Genomic DNA, 16,304 nt, shown 5'->3' with positions numbered 1-16,304 from the left:
GATGTCGTCAGCATAACAGTGATATGAGAAGCCATGTGCCCGTATGATGGGCCCCAAGGATGTCGTGTAGATGGAAAAAAGCAGCGGTCCAAGCACCGATCCCTGAGGGACCCCAGTGATCATGTGGTGAGCAGTGGACAGCGAGCCCCTCCATGACACCCTGAAGGATCTGCCGGAGAGGTAGGATTTGAACCTGCAGAGAGGAGAGCCGATTCCTAGAGATGACAGGGTTGCTAGCAGTATCTGGTGATAGACAGTGTCAAACGCTGCAGATAGGTCTAGCAGAATCAGGACCGAGGATTTAGATTCTGCCTTGGCTAGCCGCAGTGCTTCTGTGACCAATAGCAGTGCAGTCTCAGTGGAGTGGTTTGTTTTGAAGCCAGACTGCTTGTCGTCTAGTAGTTTATTCTGGGATAGGTAGGAAGACACCTGGTTGAAAGCTGCCCTTTCAAGTATTTTTGCAATAAATGGGAGGAGAGAGACAGGTCTGTAACTGTCGGTAGTAGAGGGGTCCAATGTGGGTTTCTTCAGTAGGGGCGTGACCTGGGCCTGTTTGAATGTGGATGGAAAAGTGCCTGTGAGGAAGGAGGTATTGATGATGTGTGTGAGAGTGCATGTGTGAGTGTGCTGGATATGGCCTGAAGGAGATGGGAGGGGATTGGGTCAAGGGGACAGGTGGTGGTGTGGCTGGAGAGAAGTCTGGTGACTTCAGTGTCAGTCAGTGGGGTGAAAGGAGAGTTCAGTGTTTGAAGTGAGGGTAGTGTGTACTGAGGTCTGAGGTGCTGAGAATTGTTTGCTCATCGATGATGTTTTCTCAGTGAAAAATACAGCGAAGTCCTCCGCAGTCAAAGATGAAGTGGGCGGGGGAGGGGGCAAAGAAGAGAGTTAAATGTCTTGAAAAGCTGCCGAGTGTTAGGTGCATTGCTCACCTTGGTGGTATAGAAAGACGTTTTAGCTGTGGTAACACTAGCAGAGAAAGAGGAGAGTAGTGACTGGTAGTCCCTTAGGTCAGCAGGATTATTGGTCTTGCGCCATTTCCTTTCAGCCGCCCTGAGTGTACTCCGTTGTTCACGGAGGATGTCAGACAGCCAGGGACAAGAGGGGGTTGCGCGAGCTGGTACACTAACGCAGACAGGATAGTTCACCCAAAATGAACATTCTGTCATCATTCACTCACTCTCTAGTTGTTCCAACCCTGTAAAATGTATTTGTTTAGTTGAACACAGAGAAAGGTATTTGGACGAATGCTTGTAACCAAACAGTTCTTGGACCCCATTGACTACCGTACTAGGAAAAATTACAACGCTAGTCAAAAGTGCCCCAGAACTGTTTGCTGTCCTACATTCTTCAAAATATCTTCTTTTGTGTTCAACAGAACAAAAATATATATAATTATTTTCTCTGGTAGTCAATGGGGCCCAAGAACTGTTTGGTTATAAGCATTCTCTGTGTTCATCGGAACAAAGAAATGTATACAGATTTGGAACAACTCGAAGGTGAGTAAATGATGACAGAATTTTTATTTTGGGCTGAACTATCCCTTAAAGTGTCTTATTGCTTAAGTTCTCCAGCTAATTAGAACAGAACCAAATGATGTAGCAAAATAAGAAAGCTCTAATTGCACTATGTGTCACTTAAATGTGTTTATTTTTTACTTGATAATAGGCTAACCACATACAACTCAAAAACATCTGTAATATAACCAAGTGGATAAAATAAACATTGCCACACAAATGGCCAGTTATATACAGTAGTAACATCAAATTACATTTAGCTAACATGTGCAAATAATTGTAATGTAATAAAATGCTATAAAAAGAGTTTTATTGTCTATTAAAAACCTTACCTTTAGCATAATTATGATTTAATGATCATCATGTTAAGCAGATAAAATCTTATCAAATAAATTACTTTTTATTTGGCAATTACTTCTTTCATTACGGAATTATTATAGATGCTGTAGTCACCCAGTTATCTGCCAGCAGTATAAGATTTAATGAACATTAAACTTCTTGACACAGAGAAAGTTGAGCTTCCTCTCACAGTCTTTGGGCTTCCAGCCCATCTCTTGTCTATGATAAACTCCACAGCGCTGTTTCATAGCAGGGCACTGGAGCTCTCCCTCCACAGACCAGGCCTTATATTGAAGATCCTCTCCATTTACCCAGAACCATTGGCCTGATAAAAACACAAACCACCAGTCCACACAACATCTGTCTGAGCTTCAGTGCTAGCAATATTTGCATCTGCCATTATCTCCTCTGAGCTCAGAATGGCCAGATCAATGTAGTGTTGTCTGCAGTAGTCCAGTGCTTCTTCCCATGTGTTGTCCTGCTTGACCAGGATCAGCTCATAATCATCCATACAATAAAATGGTAAAGTCCAAGTGCAATCATTATCATACACTTCAGAAGTAAATTTATAGACAAAACCACATTTATCGTGATCTGCAGTTGGTTCTCCATTGGCCCAATCATTAATTGCTGCCTGCTCGCCTGCAGACCATTTCCTTAGGTTTTTATCTGCGTAAAGTCCAATTGAATAAAGAGCATATATAACTTCAGGATTATTAGAGAGTGTTTGAAGATCTGGACCACTGACAGTAGACAGGCCATCATTGTAGTATCATCGGTGGATCACATGGCAACAGACCTCGGAATGGAAATGACAAAGAACCAAGAGATCAGCACAGCAGAAGTTGGAACAACAGGACAGAAACTACGGAGATGCAGTTACGGGCCTTAATCCTGCAATAAAGAATAGGCAACCATTGACTCGGATCTCGTCCAGCTTTTAGCAGGCCAAAACGGAGATGTCAAAAGAAAACTGGAGAATATGGGGGGATCATCTACACCTATGGGGTGGAGAGATTTGGAGTGAAAAGCAAGAACCCAAGGTCACAGAAGGAGACGACGGTCTGACCTAAGTCCAGGAGACAAAAAGAAATCGAAAGACTTGTCAGAGAAAGGAGGAGCCTGAGGAAACAGTGGACGAAGGCCACAGAAGAGGAAAGGAAGGGCCTAGAGGCACTACAAGGCGATATTAAAAGTCGCCTGGCCTCGTTGCGAAGAGCAGAGAGCTTGAGAAAGCAACATAAGAAGAAGGAGCGAACCAGGACCGAGTTCGTCAGTAGCATCTTTAGCAAGGAGAAAACTGGGACCTTTAAAGTACGTATAACAGATAATGATGATCACCTACGGAAAATGTATTCAATCAGAGGCATGAGCCAATCTTCATTCCAGAGGACATGCCACCAATTCAGCTACCAGAACACCAGATGCACACAAGGCCCCCTAAATGGAGCGAAGTTGAGTGAGCAGTAAAACGGGCAAGATCAGCTTCAGCTACTGGACCCAACGGTATACCATACAGGCTTTACAAGAAAGCCCCTGGGGTGTTGAGGTATCTTTGGAGATTAATGGCTGTGGCATGGAAAAAGCAGGTGATACCAAAGGTCTGGAGAAGGGCAGGAGGCACACTGACCCCCAAGGAGAAAACTCCTCAACTATTGACCAGTTTCGCCAAATTAGCCTATTGAATGTGGAAGGTAAGATTTTCTTCAGCATTGTGGCCAATAGACTCTCAGGATTTCTGAAGAGACGTGCAGAAGGCAGGCATAGAGGGTTTCTCTGGATGTTTGGAACATGCTAACATCATATGGCACCGGTTGCAAATGACATAAAAGGAGAAGAAAGACCTGCATGTGGTTTTTCTAGATCTTGCCAATGCCTTTGTATCAGTGCCATGACCTGCTGTGGACAGCCTTGGACTTCTTCCATGTTCCAGATCAGGTAACAAAGCTGATTACGGCATTTTTTCAGGATCGGCAATTTTGTATTACCACACAGGATAGTACCACCGCGTGGCAACAGCTGGAGGTTGGCATAATGGCAAGTTGCACAATTTCACCACTGGCTTTCACAATGGCAATGGAAATAATAATCCGGGCATCGTGTTGGGTGGTTGGAAGAGAGCGCTTGAAAAATAGGTTGCGCCTACCTCCAATCAGGGCATACATGGATGACATGACAACCATCACAACAACCAAAGCATGTACAAAGTGGCTGCTGGATAAGCTCCAGAAGAACATTAGTTGGGCACAAATGGAGGTCAAACCAAGCAAATCCCGCAGCATTTCTATTGTCAAGGGCAGGCTTACCAATGACAGGTTCCGTATGAAGGGTGAGCCCATACCGAGGGTCATGGAAAAGCCCATGAAAAGCCTTGGACGGTGGTACACCACAGACCTTAAAGACGCCGAACAGGTGGAACAACTCAGGCAAGAGACAGCCATTGGACTAAAAAAAATAAACAATACAGCTCTTCCTGGGAAGCTGAATCTCTGGTGCTTCCAATTTGGCTTGTTGCCACCTGATGTGGCCAATTTCAATGTATGAGCTCACGGTGTCTCATGCCAATAACCGGGAGAGATTGGTGAGTACACAAGTGAGGAAATGGCTTGGGCTACCAAGATGCCTCAACATAGGGCTGTACGGGAATGGAGCTCTCTCTCTTCCCATTTCAAGCCTTGTGGAGGAATATAAATGCACCAAAACAAGAGATGACGCTCAGAGAATCCTGCGATCCCTTTGTAAGAGATGCTGCTCCAACAGTAGCGACAGGAAGGAAATGAAACCCAACAACAGCGGTAGGAGATGCAAAGGCAGGCCCATTTTGAGGTGCTACATCTCAAAAGTCTTGAGGATGTGTTAAAATGTTCACATGGGTCTTCTTTTCTATCACCATGCTAAAATTAAAGTTATTAAAAAAAATGTTATTGATCCATGAATTAGAATACAGTTATATTAGCTATTGAATTAATTGGCTACTTTGATAAACCACTGTTTGGATTGTTTTGGGTTGTTCATTTGCAGATTCATGGCTAAAGGCAATGTCTGCATTGTCAAAGTAACAGTGCTTTTGAATCTCTAATTTAACTTGTAAATCGCACTAAGTTGGCTGTTGCATTACATCACGGGTGCAAAAATCCCTAATGATTCTCCAAGCCTCCAGCAGTCCAACTAGAAATGGATTGCAGTTGTGGATTTCCTGAATTGTCCAGACACAGATGCAGTTTGTTAATAGACTGTGATCAATTTAAAATAAATAATTTTCAAATAAATAAATACTCCCACTGCATAAACCTAAATCTATACTGACTATCAACTAACAAATCATGCTTCTTTTAGCATCCAATTTTCTCAATATTTTAGAAAACTGAGAGAATTACGGCAACAGCCTTTAATTAGTAAATTGCTCTCTTTCTCCAGCTTTGTATAATGGAATGACTTTGGCAATTTTACTTGGAAGTAGCCCTGTTTTGAAAGGCATTTTACAAATATAAGTAAACAGTTTAACAATTGCACCAATTATTTCCTTAATTAAAGCCATATCAATGTCATTCCAGTGTCCAATGTCATGACTTTTTATTCTTCCATTTGCTAACAATTTCAATAATCTCCTTTTTGTCAATTATTTTCCAGTTATGATTGCATCCTTGTATAAGTGTAAGAAATTGCTTGACAAACTCTCAAGATGTACACTCATTTTGAGACTCTCACCTAAACCAATTCAGTTAATGTTACTAATAATTTTAGCTTCTTGGGGACAACCTACACAGTTTCACCAGACACACGTGCCTGGACGGAAGATAACTTCCTGTCTGTGTTTGTTGATCGGTCTTTATATTTAATTTAATTTATATTAATATGTGTCACATTGTATGTCATGTTCTCTTTTGGTTTAGTTTCCATGTGTTCCCTTTTGCCTGTGTTCCTTCATTTGTTTCAATGGTTTTTAATTAGTGTACACCTGTTTCCTTTGAATATGTTTTCCCTGTGTATTTAAGCCCTGTGTTTTTATGAATTCATTGTCCGGTATTGTGCTTATTATAACATTGTGTGTGATCTGATCATTTCCTCATCACTCTTGATCTCGACCTAACTTCTCCAGACACTACACATACTTCCCCACTGATCACATTTCAGTGCAACCTACGAACACTCTCTCCCTCCCGCTTATCCTCTGCGGTCTCTGCCATGCTCCCTCCATCTGAACAGCTCTCTCTGTTGAATACTAACAGTGCCACCGACACTCTTTGCTCCACACTAACTTCCTGCTTAGACAGCTTATGTCCTCTTACATCTAGGCCAGCCCGTGCATCCCCTTCTGCCCCCTGGTTATCTGATGTTCTCCGTGAGCATCGTGTCACGCTCAGGTCTGCTGAGAGGAAGTGGCGCAAATCTAAAGATCCTACTGACCTCTGTCTCTATCAGTCTCTCCTCTCTTCTTTCTCCGCTGATGTCTCCTCTGTGAAAACTCAGTAATACCACGTTAAAATCAACAGCTTGCCTGACTCTCATACTCTCTTTAAAAAACAGCTGATGATTATGTGTCTTTCTTCATGTGGCCAGAGCCGTAGGGGGAAAGGGAAAAAGGGAGTAAACGGAGGAAAAAAAAGGGAACGTTACGCAGACCTCATGGAGGATCAACCTCTCGGACCGCCAAGCATGAGTGTAAGTGAGTTTTAGCGACTACGCCACCCAGTATGACTACCTGGGAAATAGAAATACAAGACACACAGGTTCAGATTTCATTATAACACAAAGACCACGAGACATTGATATCTAGTCAATCATAATAAACTTTTTATTAAACACTCATAAATAATTTGAAGGTAACTAATGAAGGTAAACCCTCTAAAAGATCACAAGGATTTATAGCAGATAAGAGTCACAGCTGTATGCAAGCAGAAACACAATTTCACCAAAAGAAAATTAAAAAGAAAAGACAATAAACAAAAAGGAAAACTCAACTCAACTTTATTTATATAGCGCTTTTACAATTTTCATTGTTACAAAGCAGCTGTACATGAGACACATTGACTACAAGCAAAACAATCAAAGTTGTACCTGCAAAAACAAGAAAAGGTTGAAAACACAGAAGACAGACACACCCACACACAAAACACTCCACACACACAACACGCACACACACCAACACACACAGAGACACAGACACACACACACACACACGTACGTACACAGACAAGTACGCACACACACACACGCTCAGTGAGAGCACACATTTAGGATAAAGGAGAGAGAAGCACAGGTCAAATATAACAGATAATAAATTCCTATATGCAATATTAATTAAGTAAAACTTTAAGATTCTAAAGCAGCCCCCCCGGTCAGGCAGATAGTGCAAAAACAGTATGCAAACGGTGGCGAGGAACCCAAAACTCTAATCGAGAAAAAAAACCTCAGGAGAACCCAGGCCCAACCAGGGGATTCCAGTTCCCCTCTGGCAAAAGCTGCTGCCTCTGCACAAGCTCCAGAGAACTTGCACAACAAGGCTAAATAAAATAAATAAACTTAATAATAAAATAAATTATAGTTTAAGATTATCATTAATAATCTAATAGCATTTGAAATTTTGTGGTGAAGACATGTCAAGAGACCGCGTCCTTCTTTATCCAGCTCTATCATCTCAGCTCTTGTCAGGTCCCCACTTCCCATTCTCCGCTCTACCATCAGGTCAGGCCATGAACTGCATCCTGCTCGCTGTGGTAACCTTGGAACAATGAGACAAGACTGGCTGAGAGTAGAGTACTGTTCTGTACTCTTTGATGCAACAAGTACATCAGTTGTGTTTTTGGTTCCGGTTGATCTAACTAATGCAGCCTAAACCCTCTGAAGATTTATATTATGGAAGAGTAGTGTATGCAAGATTAAAAAGATGCGTCTTTAGTCTAGATTTAAACTGACAGAGTGTGTCTGCCTCCCGGACAGTGCAGGGAAGACTATTCCAAAGTTTAGGCGCTAGATAGGAAAAGGATCTACCACCTGCACTTGATTTTGAAATTCTAGGTATTACCAACTGACAGGACGCCTGAGAGCGTAATGCACGTGAAGGACTGTAATACAAAAGGAGTTCATTCAAGTACTGAGGAGCTAAACCATGTAAGGCTTTATAGGTAATAAGCAAGATTTTAAAGTTAACGCGATGCTTTATAGGTAACCAGTGCAAGGTTGACAGAACCGGGCTAATATGTTCATACTTTTTTGTACGTGTAAGAACTCGAGCTGCCGCGTTTTGGACCAATTGGAGTTTTTGTAATAAGCCTGCAGGGCAACCACCTAACAGTGCATTACAGTAATCTAGTCTTGATGTCATGAATGCATGAATTAACTTCTCTGCATCTGAGATTGACAGCATATGACGTAGTTTAGATATATTCTTAAGATGGAAAAACGCAATTTTACAGGTGTTGGCGACGTGGCTCTCAAATGACAGATTACTATCGAATAGAACGCCAAGATTCTTTGCTGACGACGAGGGTTTTATGGAACATCCGTCAATAGTTAAACAGTATTCTTGGTTGTTACTTATAGCAGTTTTCGGTCCAATAAGTAACACTTCCGTTTTGTCCGAGTTCAGTAATAAAAAGTTGTTACTCATCCAGTTTTTTATATCGACTATGCATTCCATTATTCGATGGAACTGCTGTGTTTCATGAGGCTTCGAGGAAATATAAAGTTGAGTATCATCAGCATAACAGTGAAAGCTAACTCCGTGTCGCTTTATTATATCTCCTAGAGGTAGCATGTATAATGCGAAGAGCAGAGGCCCTAAGACTGAGCCCTGTGGTACACCGTACTGGACTTGCGATTTGCGTGACACCTCATTGTTTATTGCTACAAATTGAAAACGGTCAGATAAATAAGATTTAAACCATTTCAAAGCTATTCCCTTAATGCCGACATAATTTTCGAGTCTATGTAGGAGTGTGCTGTGGTCAATGGTATCGAATGCAGCACTAAGGTCTAGCAGCACCAATAACGAGATACAACCTCGGTCAGACGCCAATAGCAGATCATTTGTAACTCTGATCAAAGCAGTCTCTGTACTGTGACATGCTCTAAATCCAGACTGGAATTCTTCATTGATGTCATTCCTTTGGAGGAAGGAGCATAATTGAGTTGAAACTACTTTTTCCAGAACTTTAGATATGAAAGGTAGATTCGATATAGGCCTGTAGTTCCTTAGTTCTCTAGGGTCGAGTTGGGGTTTTTTGACAAGGGGCCTTATAACAGCCACCTTATATGCTTTAGGCACATGTCCTAATGTCAGAGATGAGTTAATAATACCAAGAAGAGGATCTATAATTTCTGGGAGCATCTCTTTCAGTAGATTTGTAGGTATAGGGTCTAGTATGCATGTTGTTGATTTAGATGATCTAATAATTTTAGACAGCTCATCTTGATCTACGGTATAAAATAATTGCATTTTCTCCTTAAGGGCGCTGTAGTTAGTTTGTTCAGCGGGTTTCACTTCTGATTGCATTGTTATAATTTTTTCTCTAATATCTTGGATTTTATATGTGAAGTAGTTCATAAATTCATCACTGCTATGCTGATATACAGGATCAGAAGTCACTGACGATTTATTTTTTGTTAATTTAGCCACCGTGTTAAATAAAAACCTAGGATTGTGCTGGTTTTCTTCTATTAGTGATGAAAAGTAGGCGGATCTAGAAGTTATTAGGGCTTTCCTGTATTTTCGAATACTATCCTTCCATGCTGTACGAAATACCTCTAATTTAGTTTTCTTAAAGTTGCGCTCCATTTTTCGGGCCGCTTTCTTTAGAGCCTGAGTGTGTTCATTATACCACGGTGTGGGGCTGCCATTTTTAATCTTCTTTAAACGTAGTGGAGCAACTTTGTCTAGCGTTACCGAGAAGGTGGAATTAAAATTTTCAGTGGTAATGTCAAGATCTTCAACGTTATTTCTCATGATTTGAGACAATTCGGGCAGATTATCGAGAAACGCATCTTTGGTAGTTGAAGTTATTGTTCTACCATATTTGTAACAATGAGTTTTATTTGCAGCCGTAGGCCAGTGAAGCAAACATAATACCAGATAATGATCCGAAATGTCTTCACTCTGCTGAAGGATTTTAACGTCGTCCACATTTATACCGTAAGACAGTATTAAATCTAAAGTATGATTACGAAGGTGAGTGGGTCCTGACACATGTTGACTAATGCCCATGGAGTTAAGAGTGTCTTTGAAAGCCATTCCTAAGGCATCTGTAACGTTATCTACGTGGATGTTAAAGTCACCAACGACAAGGAGTCTATCTGCGGCCAGTACTAGTTCTGATAAGAACCCACCAAATTCTTTAATAAAATCTGTGTGGTGCCCTGGAGGCCTATATACAATAGCTAGAATCAATTTAAAAAGTGTTTTATCTTTAGTATTAGGTGTTGAAACATGAAGAACCATGACTTCAAAAGAATTATATTTAGAGTTCGACTTCTGGGAAATGCTAAGAGAGTTATTGTAAAGTGCTGCGACACCTCCCCCTCTGCCTTTTAGACGAGGCTCGTGTTTATAATAATAATCTTGGGGGACAGATTCATTTAAAGCAATATAATCATCTGGTTTTAGCCATGTTTCTGTCAAACAGAGCATGTCTATTTTATGATCTGTTATCATATCGTTAACAAAAAGTGCTTTATTAGAGAGAGATCTAATATTTAGCAATCCGAGTCGTAACAGTTGATTATCTGTATTTTGTTCATGTTTAGTTTGTTTAACGTTTATTAAATTACTTTCAAGAGGTTTACGCATTATTTTATGTTTGCTAATCCGGGGGACAGACACAGTCTCTATTTTGTGATGTTTGGGAGAACGGATTACTACATGTTGTACATTTTGTGTATTCTGCGACGTGAGACGGCAAGCAGACAGTTGGTTAAGCCATACTGTCTGCTCCCTGACCTGGGCCCCAGCGAGTCAAGTTTTAGCATTAGCATTAAGACTTTTTGCCATATTTCTAGACAGGATGGAAGTCCCAGCCCAGGAGGGATGGAGACCATCTCGTTTCAACAGGTCAGGTCTGCCCTCAAAACTCTTCCAGTTATTTATAAAAACTATATCATTCTGCAGGCACCACTCAGACAACCAGCCATTTAGTGATGATAATCTGCTATAAATCTCATCACCACGATAAGCAGTGAGGGGGCCAGAGAATATTACAGTGTCTGACATCATGCTTGCGAGCTCACACACCTCTTTAATGTTATCTTTTGTGATCTCCGATTGACGGAGTCGAACATCATTTGTGCCGACGTGAATGACAATCTTACTGAATTTACGATTAGCCTTAGCCAGCACATTTAAATTTGACTTGATGTCAGGCGCTCTGGCTCCCGGTAAACATTTGACTATGGTGGCTGGTGCCTCTATGTTAACGTTCCGAACAATAGAATCACCGATAACTAGGGCACTTTCAGCAGGTTTCTCAGTCGGTGCGTCACTGAGCGGGGCAAACCTGTTCGAGACTGTAATCGGAACGGTCGAGTGATGTTTTGTCCTGCGACTACGCCGTCTCACAGTCACGAAGTTTCCCAGCTGCGGAGGATTTTCAACCGGAACCGAGCTGTGTGCGCTAATGTTGCTCGCATCCAAAGTGTTTTCTATCGTCGTTAAACTCTTACTAACCTCAGATAATGATTGGATGCGAGACTCTAATTCTAAGATCTTCTCTGTCAGCCTAACTATTTCCCTGCATTTATCGCATATAAAGCCCTCGCAGCTGACAGAGAAGGCTAAGCTAAACATATGACATGAGGTGCAAGTAACAATAATAGGAATAGAAGCCATAACTCACCGAATTTGAAGTGCAATTCCAACTTACCAAGGTTGCTCGATGGATCGTAGTATACTCGCTTAAAAAGAGAAACAGTTAGCACACAAGACAAACCAGAGGCAAGATGATATTCCACAGTGTGAACAGAAAGCAAGCTAACACGCTATTGCTATGCTAATGGCGTTAAGTTAACTATCACATTTGGTTTAGACTCTTCCAAGTAAATAACAGGAACAGGGTTATTGAGATATCAGGATAAGTTAGCAACGACAATAATAATTAACGATAATAAAATACACTAATATTAGAGCGAAGTGGGAAGCGCACTGATACAAACAAGCTGCCGGCAGCGATGCAGGAAACAGGAAACAGGAAGCAGGATGAAGCACGAAAAAAAGAGGCAAATACGAAAAACGCATACGAAAATTTCGGACTATGTGCAAAGACCTTAAATCGTGACTACAAATCGACCATGTAATGAAATGACTCTACATCTTGCTGACATTTTTAAAATACAGAACATGATAAGATGCATCAACAGTCTTTGCGCTAACTGGCCAAAGAACGAAAATGAACCAGTCTTGACTATACGTGGGCTACAAATAGCCGGTCTGAATTGTAGCTAAATCGTAGCTACGCACAAAACATGTCAAAGAAATTAAACCAAACGCCTTAAACACTATTGGTTTTGTTTACATGATGGAATATCATACATTATATAAGTTAAAAAAAGAAATGACGCGTAACCAAATTCAAGATTATTTGGGCTAGAAGTGGGTTATTCATTGCCGGACTATATATGGTCTATGCTTAACAGAGACGTTAAAATGACGGCTATTGCTATGCCACGATTTAGCTCCTATTCAGACTGGCTATTTGTAACCAACTTATAGTCAAGACTGGTTCATTGTCATTTTTGGCCAGTCAGCGCAGAGATTGATGCTATATCTCATCATGTTCAACATATAAATAATATGTATAGTCTAATTTCAATGGCTTGGTTTAGCCCTGATTCAGACGAGTGTAGCCAACAAGTGTTAAAACTGTTAGTTATGACATCATCAGATGCAAGTAAACATTTAAAAACATATTAATTTTACATCATTTGCATTATATTTGCTGTCACATAGCATTCATACACATTCTACAATATTATTTTTCTTTCATTTTAAAGGTGGGGTGGTTGATTTGGAAAGGTGCTAACTTTAGCCTGCTAGTATAACAGTTTTATGCAATCACACAATCCTCACCAACTTCAGATTGACAACACAAATACTGATGAACCTTTTCTTCTTTTTATTTTCTGCAGTGATGATAAGTCTGAGGAATACATGGAAATGTTTTGTTACAGCGGGTGTAAACACTGCAGACATAAATTACCACAGCAGTATCAGCCATTTTCTGCTGAACTACTGATAACTCATAACAATTCCATCTTAACAGAACAATTGGTACATTTGAAAATTTCATACCATGAGGAATACATGAAAATGTGTTGTTACAGTGGATGTAAACACTGCAGACCTAAATTACTGAAATAAAGACAAACATAAAATTAATAATCTTGTTGTTGTTGGTTATACGTTCACTGAGTGATATCTATTTAGCCATCCGATGTTACATATCAGTCTCACTATATGAGACACGAGGCACAACAATAATTACTCAACAAAGTTGCATTGGACATATAGACCCAGGCAAATGTGGGCCGTCCCACTCGTTGATTGCTTTGCTTGATGTTTTTAATTCTGAAATGATTTTTGCAAGCCAAGTTTCAGCACATTGTCATTAGCGTTGAGTAAAATTAATTTGGTAAATAACTTTTTGAGTAAAAGCTTTTTGGACGGAATGTCTTTATCTTTCTAGGAGGTGGTGTGATTCAATCGGATTTTAATCCAATCCTGAGCGCATGTTTTCTACCCTTTCCAGTAAAATAGCAGGCGAGATAAACTGATGTTAGGCCTGATGTTAACGTTACCTTTTTTTTTACACCGAACTTCTGGTATAGTTTGAGTCATTTGTTAATATTTTGACATATATTCTCCACCTCCCCATGTAATGTTGTTTCAGATAATTTTCAGATCATATTAAATCTTAAAATACTGTGCGTGCGTGCGTGCGTGCGTGCGTGCGTGCGTGCGTGCGTGCGTGCGTGCGTGCGCGCGCGCGCGTGTGTGTTCTGTTGTGTGTGTGTTCTCTTGCAGTTTACAGCTCATTCAAGTGCCACTGGTCTGTTTTTGGAGAATTTCATCTTTAAGGTACGTAGGTAAACTTTGCCTACAGACTTAAAAAGAACACGGAGGTTCACAACTCGCAGTTCTGTTTATTAACGGCTAGAGCTCCAAACGTTACATAGTGTATAAATCTCAGATTGTACACTCTTGTTTTAAAGACAGTGGTTATGTGTATCCTTAAAAAAACTGGTATCTCCTATGTGATTTCATGAATTTGTTTAATGAAAATTTGCTTGTGTATCACAGGTGCTGTGAGAAAGAGCCATGTCTCCCGTGCCGCCACTGATGATGACATTACAAAACACATAATACCGTGGTTCAACTTGGGAGCCGTCCCACTGTCAGCACCCAACAGTACCATTTCGGTGTTTCACAGTTAACTTCTGTGTTTTGAAGTGTTCGTTTAACAGTTAAGTAGTAACAGTTGAGATAAAGTTTACTACTTTAAATAGTTTTGTTTCTATTCATCTTCAAAAAACCCAGTGCAACATTAATAAGAATAAATGTTTCTTGAGCTACATAAAAAAATGTTCTTTTTCATTAAATAAAAAATGTTCTTTGGACAATTTATGGTTGCATTTCATTTTCTGTAATACCTATTAATTGTATACATAAATAATTGTTAATGGCTAAAATGGCTGAATTTTGATTTACAAGTTTTGAATGATTTCATCATGTTTTATTAATAAAGGCAGGCATATTAAATATTATAGAGCAATCCAGTCTATCCAATGTCGGTCCATTAGATTTTAAATATTTCTTTAGCTAGTTTAGGCCAGAATACTAGTTTTAAATGAGGGATCTGAAAGGTATCCAGACAGAATGACCAGATCGGATCCATGGCGGATCAGCTGCTTTATAAACAGGTCCAAATTGGATCCGTGGCGGATCAGCTTCTTTATAAACGGGTCCTGATCGGATCCGTGGCGGATCAGCTGCTTTATCCGTGGATACAGGGCGGATCTGCCCCAGATCTGGTCCGGATCCGCAATCCTTATTTGTTCTGGATCCGCTGCGCTGTGCAAGTGGACTCCGTTCCGGACCCGTTTTGCGCATCCGTTCCGGAGCTTGCAACACTTCCGGGGCGGATCCGTTCCGGAGTCAGTTTGCTATCTGGGTATAGTCCATTTTATTAGCATGGAAGAATTCAATAGACTGCAGAACTATTATCACAGGTAATGAAATGACTTAATTTTCCTGTCAAATTTGTATCCAATGTATAGTTTTAAAAAGCTTATTAAGCTTATAAGTAAGCTACTTACTTATCAAGCCCAAAGAGTGAATGTTTTCTCTCCTCTCTTCTCAATTTATAAATCCTAAACACTAACTTTTTAAAACTTGTTTAAACGTTGATTTTGGACTCTATAGCTGATTTAAAACAATATTTGTAAGCAAAATCTAGTCACACCATGTCATGGTCAGTTTAAATACATTGCCTTATATTACAATAAATACTTTATGTGGTAGGGCTAATAAGTCTTCCATTGTGCCGATTGGTGGATTGGATTATTAGCTGTCCTATCAGTCGATATGGGGGTGTATATATATAGCCTATGGTTAAGGGGTTTGATATCACTGGTCCCGCCCTTTTCTTTTTTTGCTTCGGTGTTACTTCCGGTCGCCCGGCTGGTACGTAGTGTTACTGGCTATGTCATTGGTAGCATGTGGTAGCTAATGTTAGCGTCTCTGTGTAGAATGGCACGTTAGGAGAAACCTTGTGGCTGACATTTGGTTGGCGTTGCCCCTCTTCAGGTGAGTGTAATGACTGTGTGGTGTGGTGATGTAAGATTGTGCTTGTGGTGACATTAGATAGGCTTTGTTGTTTACAGGCGGAAGCTTGAGTGAGCTGGAGTCGAGCTTGGGGGTCTGTTGATATTCCAGATGTCTTGGGGGTTGGCTGCGTACACAGTCTCCCAACAAAACAGATCGAGTTGTCCTCCGCACATTGGTGTGATTACCCGATCGGCCAAGTTACGAGATCGGAGGTGTACGGTATGTGTGTTAAGCCTCGTCCCTGTTAGCTATTTGTAATGAGCCGCTAATGCTAGTTGCATTTTAGACATTTTGATGATATCTTGCGGTCCCTGACCTCCTTAATGAACTCCGCCTACAGATTGTTTGAACGAGCCGCGACCGCCAGTGCATTCATCTGTGGGTTGCTTATCTGGGGGTGGGGAGATTCTACCCTTATGGTAGGTGCTGTTAAACTTGCATTAGGATGTCGTAAAGGTTGTGTCTTCCTGTTTCCTGCATCGCTGCCGGCAGCTTGTTTGTATCAGTGCGCTTACCACTTCGCTCTAATATTAGTGTATTTTATTATCATTAATTATTATTGTCGTTGCTAACTTATCCTGATATCTCAATAACCCTGTTCCTGTTATTTACTTGGAAGAGTCTAAACCAAATGTGAT

The 16,304-nt window shown here is 40.7% G+C and overlaps 1 protein-coding gene and 1 pseudogene across 1 annotated transcript; both read right to left on the bottom strand.

Annotated features, from left to right (window-relative positions):
- Nucleotides 1-1,993: 1,993 nt before the first annotated feature.
- Nucleotides 1,994-2,625, bottom strand: LOC130551901 (snaclec macrovipecetin subunit beta-like; annotated as a pseudogene).
- Nucleotides 2,626-6,686: 4,061 nt separating this feature from the next.
- Nucleotides 6,687-12,125, bottom strand: LOC130558010 (uncharacterized). Its single transcript, XM_057340204.1, has one exon. It carries the CDS (start codon nt 11,671-11,673, stop codon nt 10,804-10,806), a length of 870 nt encoding a protein of 289 aa, XP_057196187.1. The 5' UTR covers nt 11,674-12,125; the 3' UTR covers nt 6,687-10,803.
- Between the last annotated feature and the right edge of the window lie 4,179 nt (nt 12,126-16,304).

Source organism: Triplophysa rosa, linkage group LG1, assembly GCF_024868665.1.
Source record: "Triplophysa rosa linkage group LG1, Trosa_1v2, whole genome shotgun sequence".
Lineage (NCBI taxonomy): Eukaryota > Metazoa > Chordata > Actinopteri > Cypriniformes > Nemacheilidae > Triplophysa > Triplophysa rosa.
The sequence above is the reverse complement of the archived record's forward strand: the minus strand, read 5'-3'. Positions and strand labels throughout refer to the sequence as shown.

Coding starts and splice junctions, on each gene's coding strand:
- LOC130558010 (XM_057340204.1), bottom strand. CDS start 11,673: ATGGCTTCTATTCCTATTATTGTTACTTGCACCTCATGTCATATGTTT.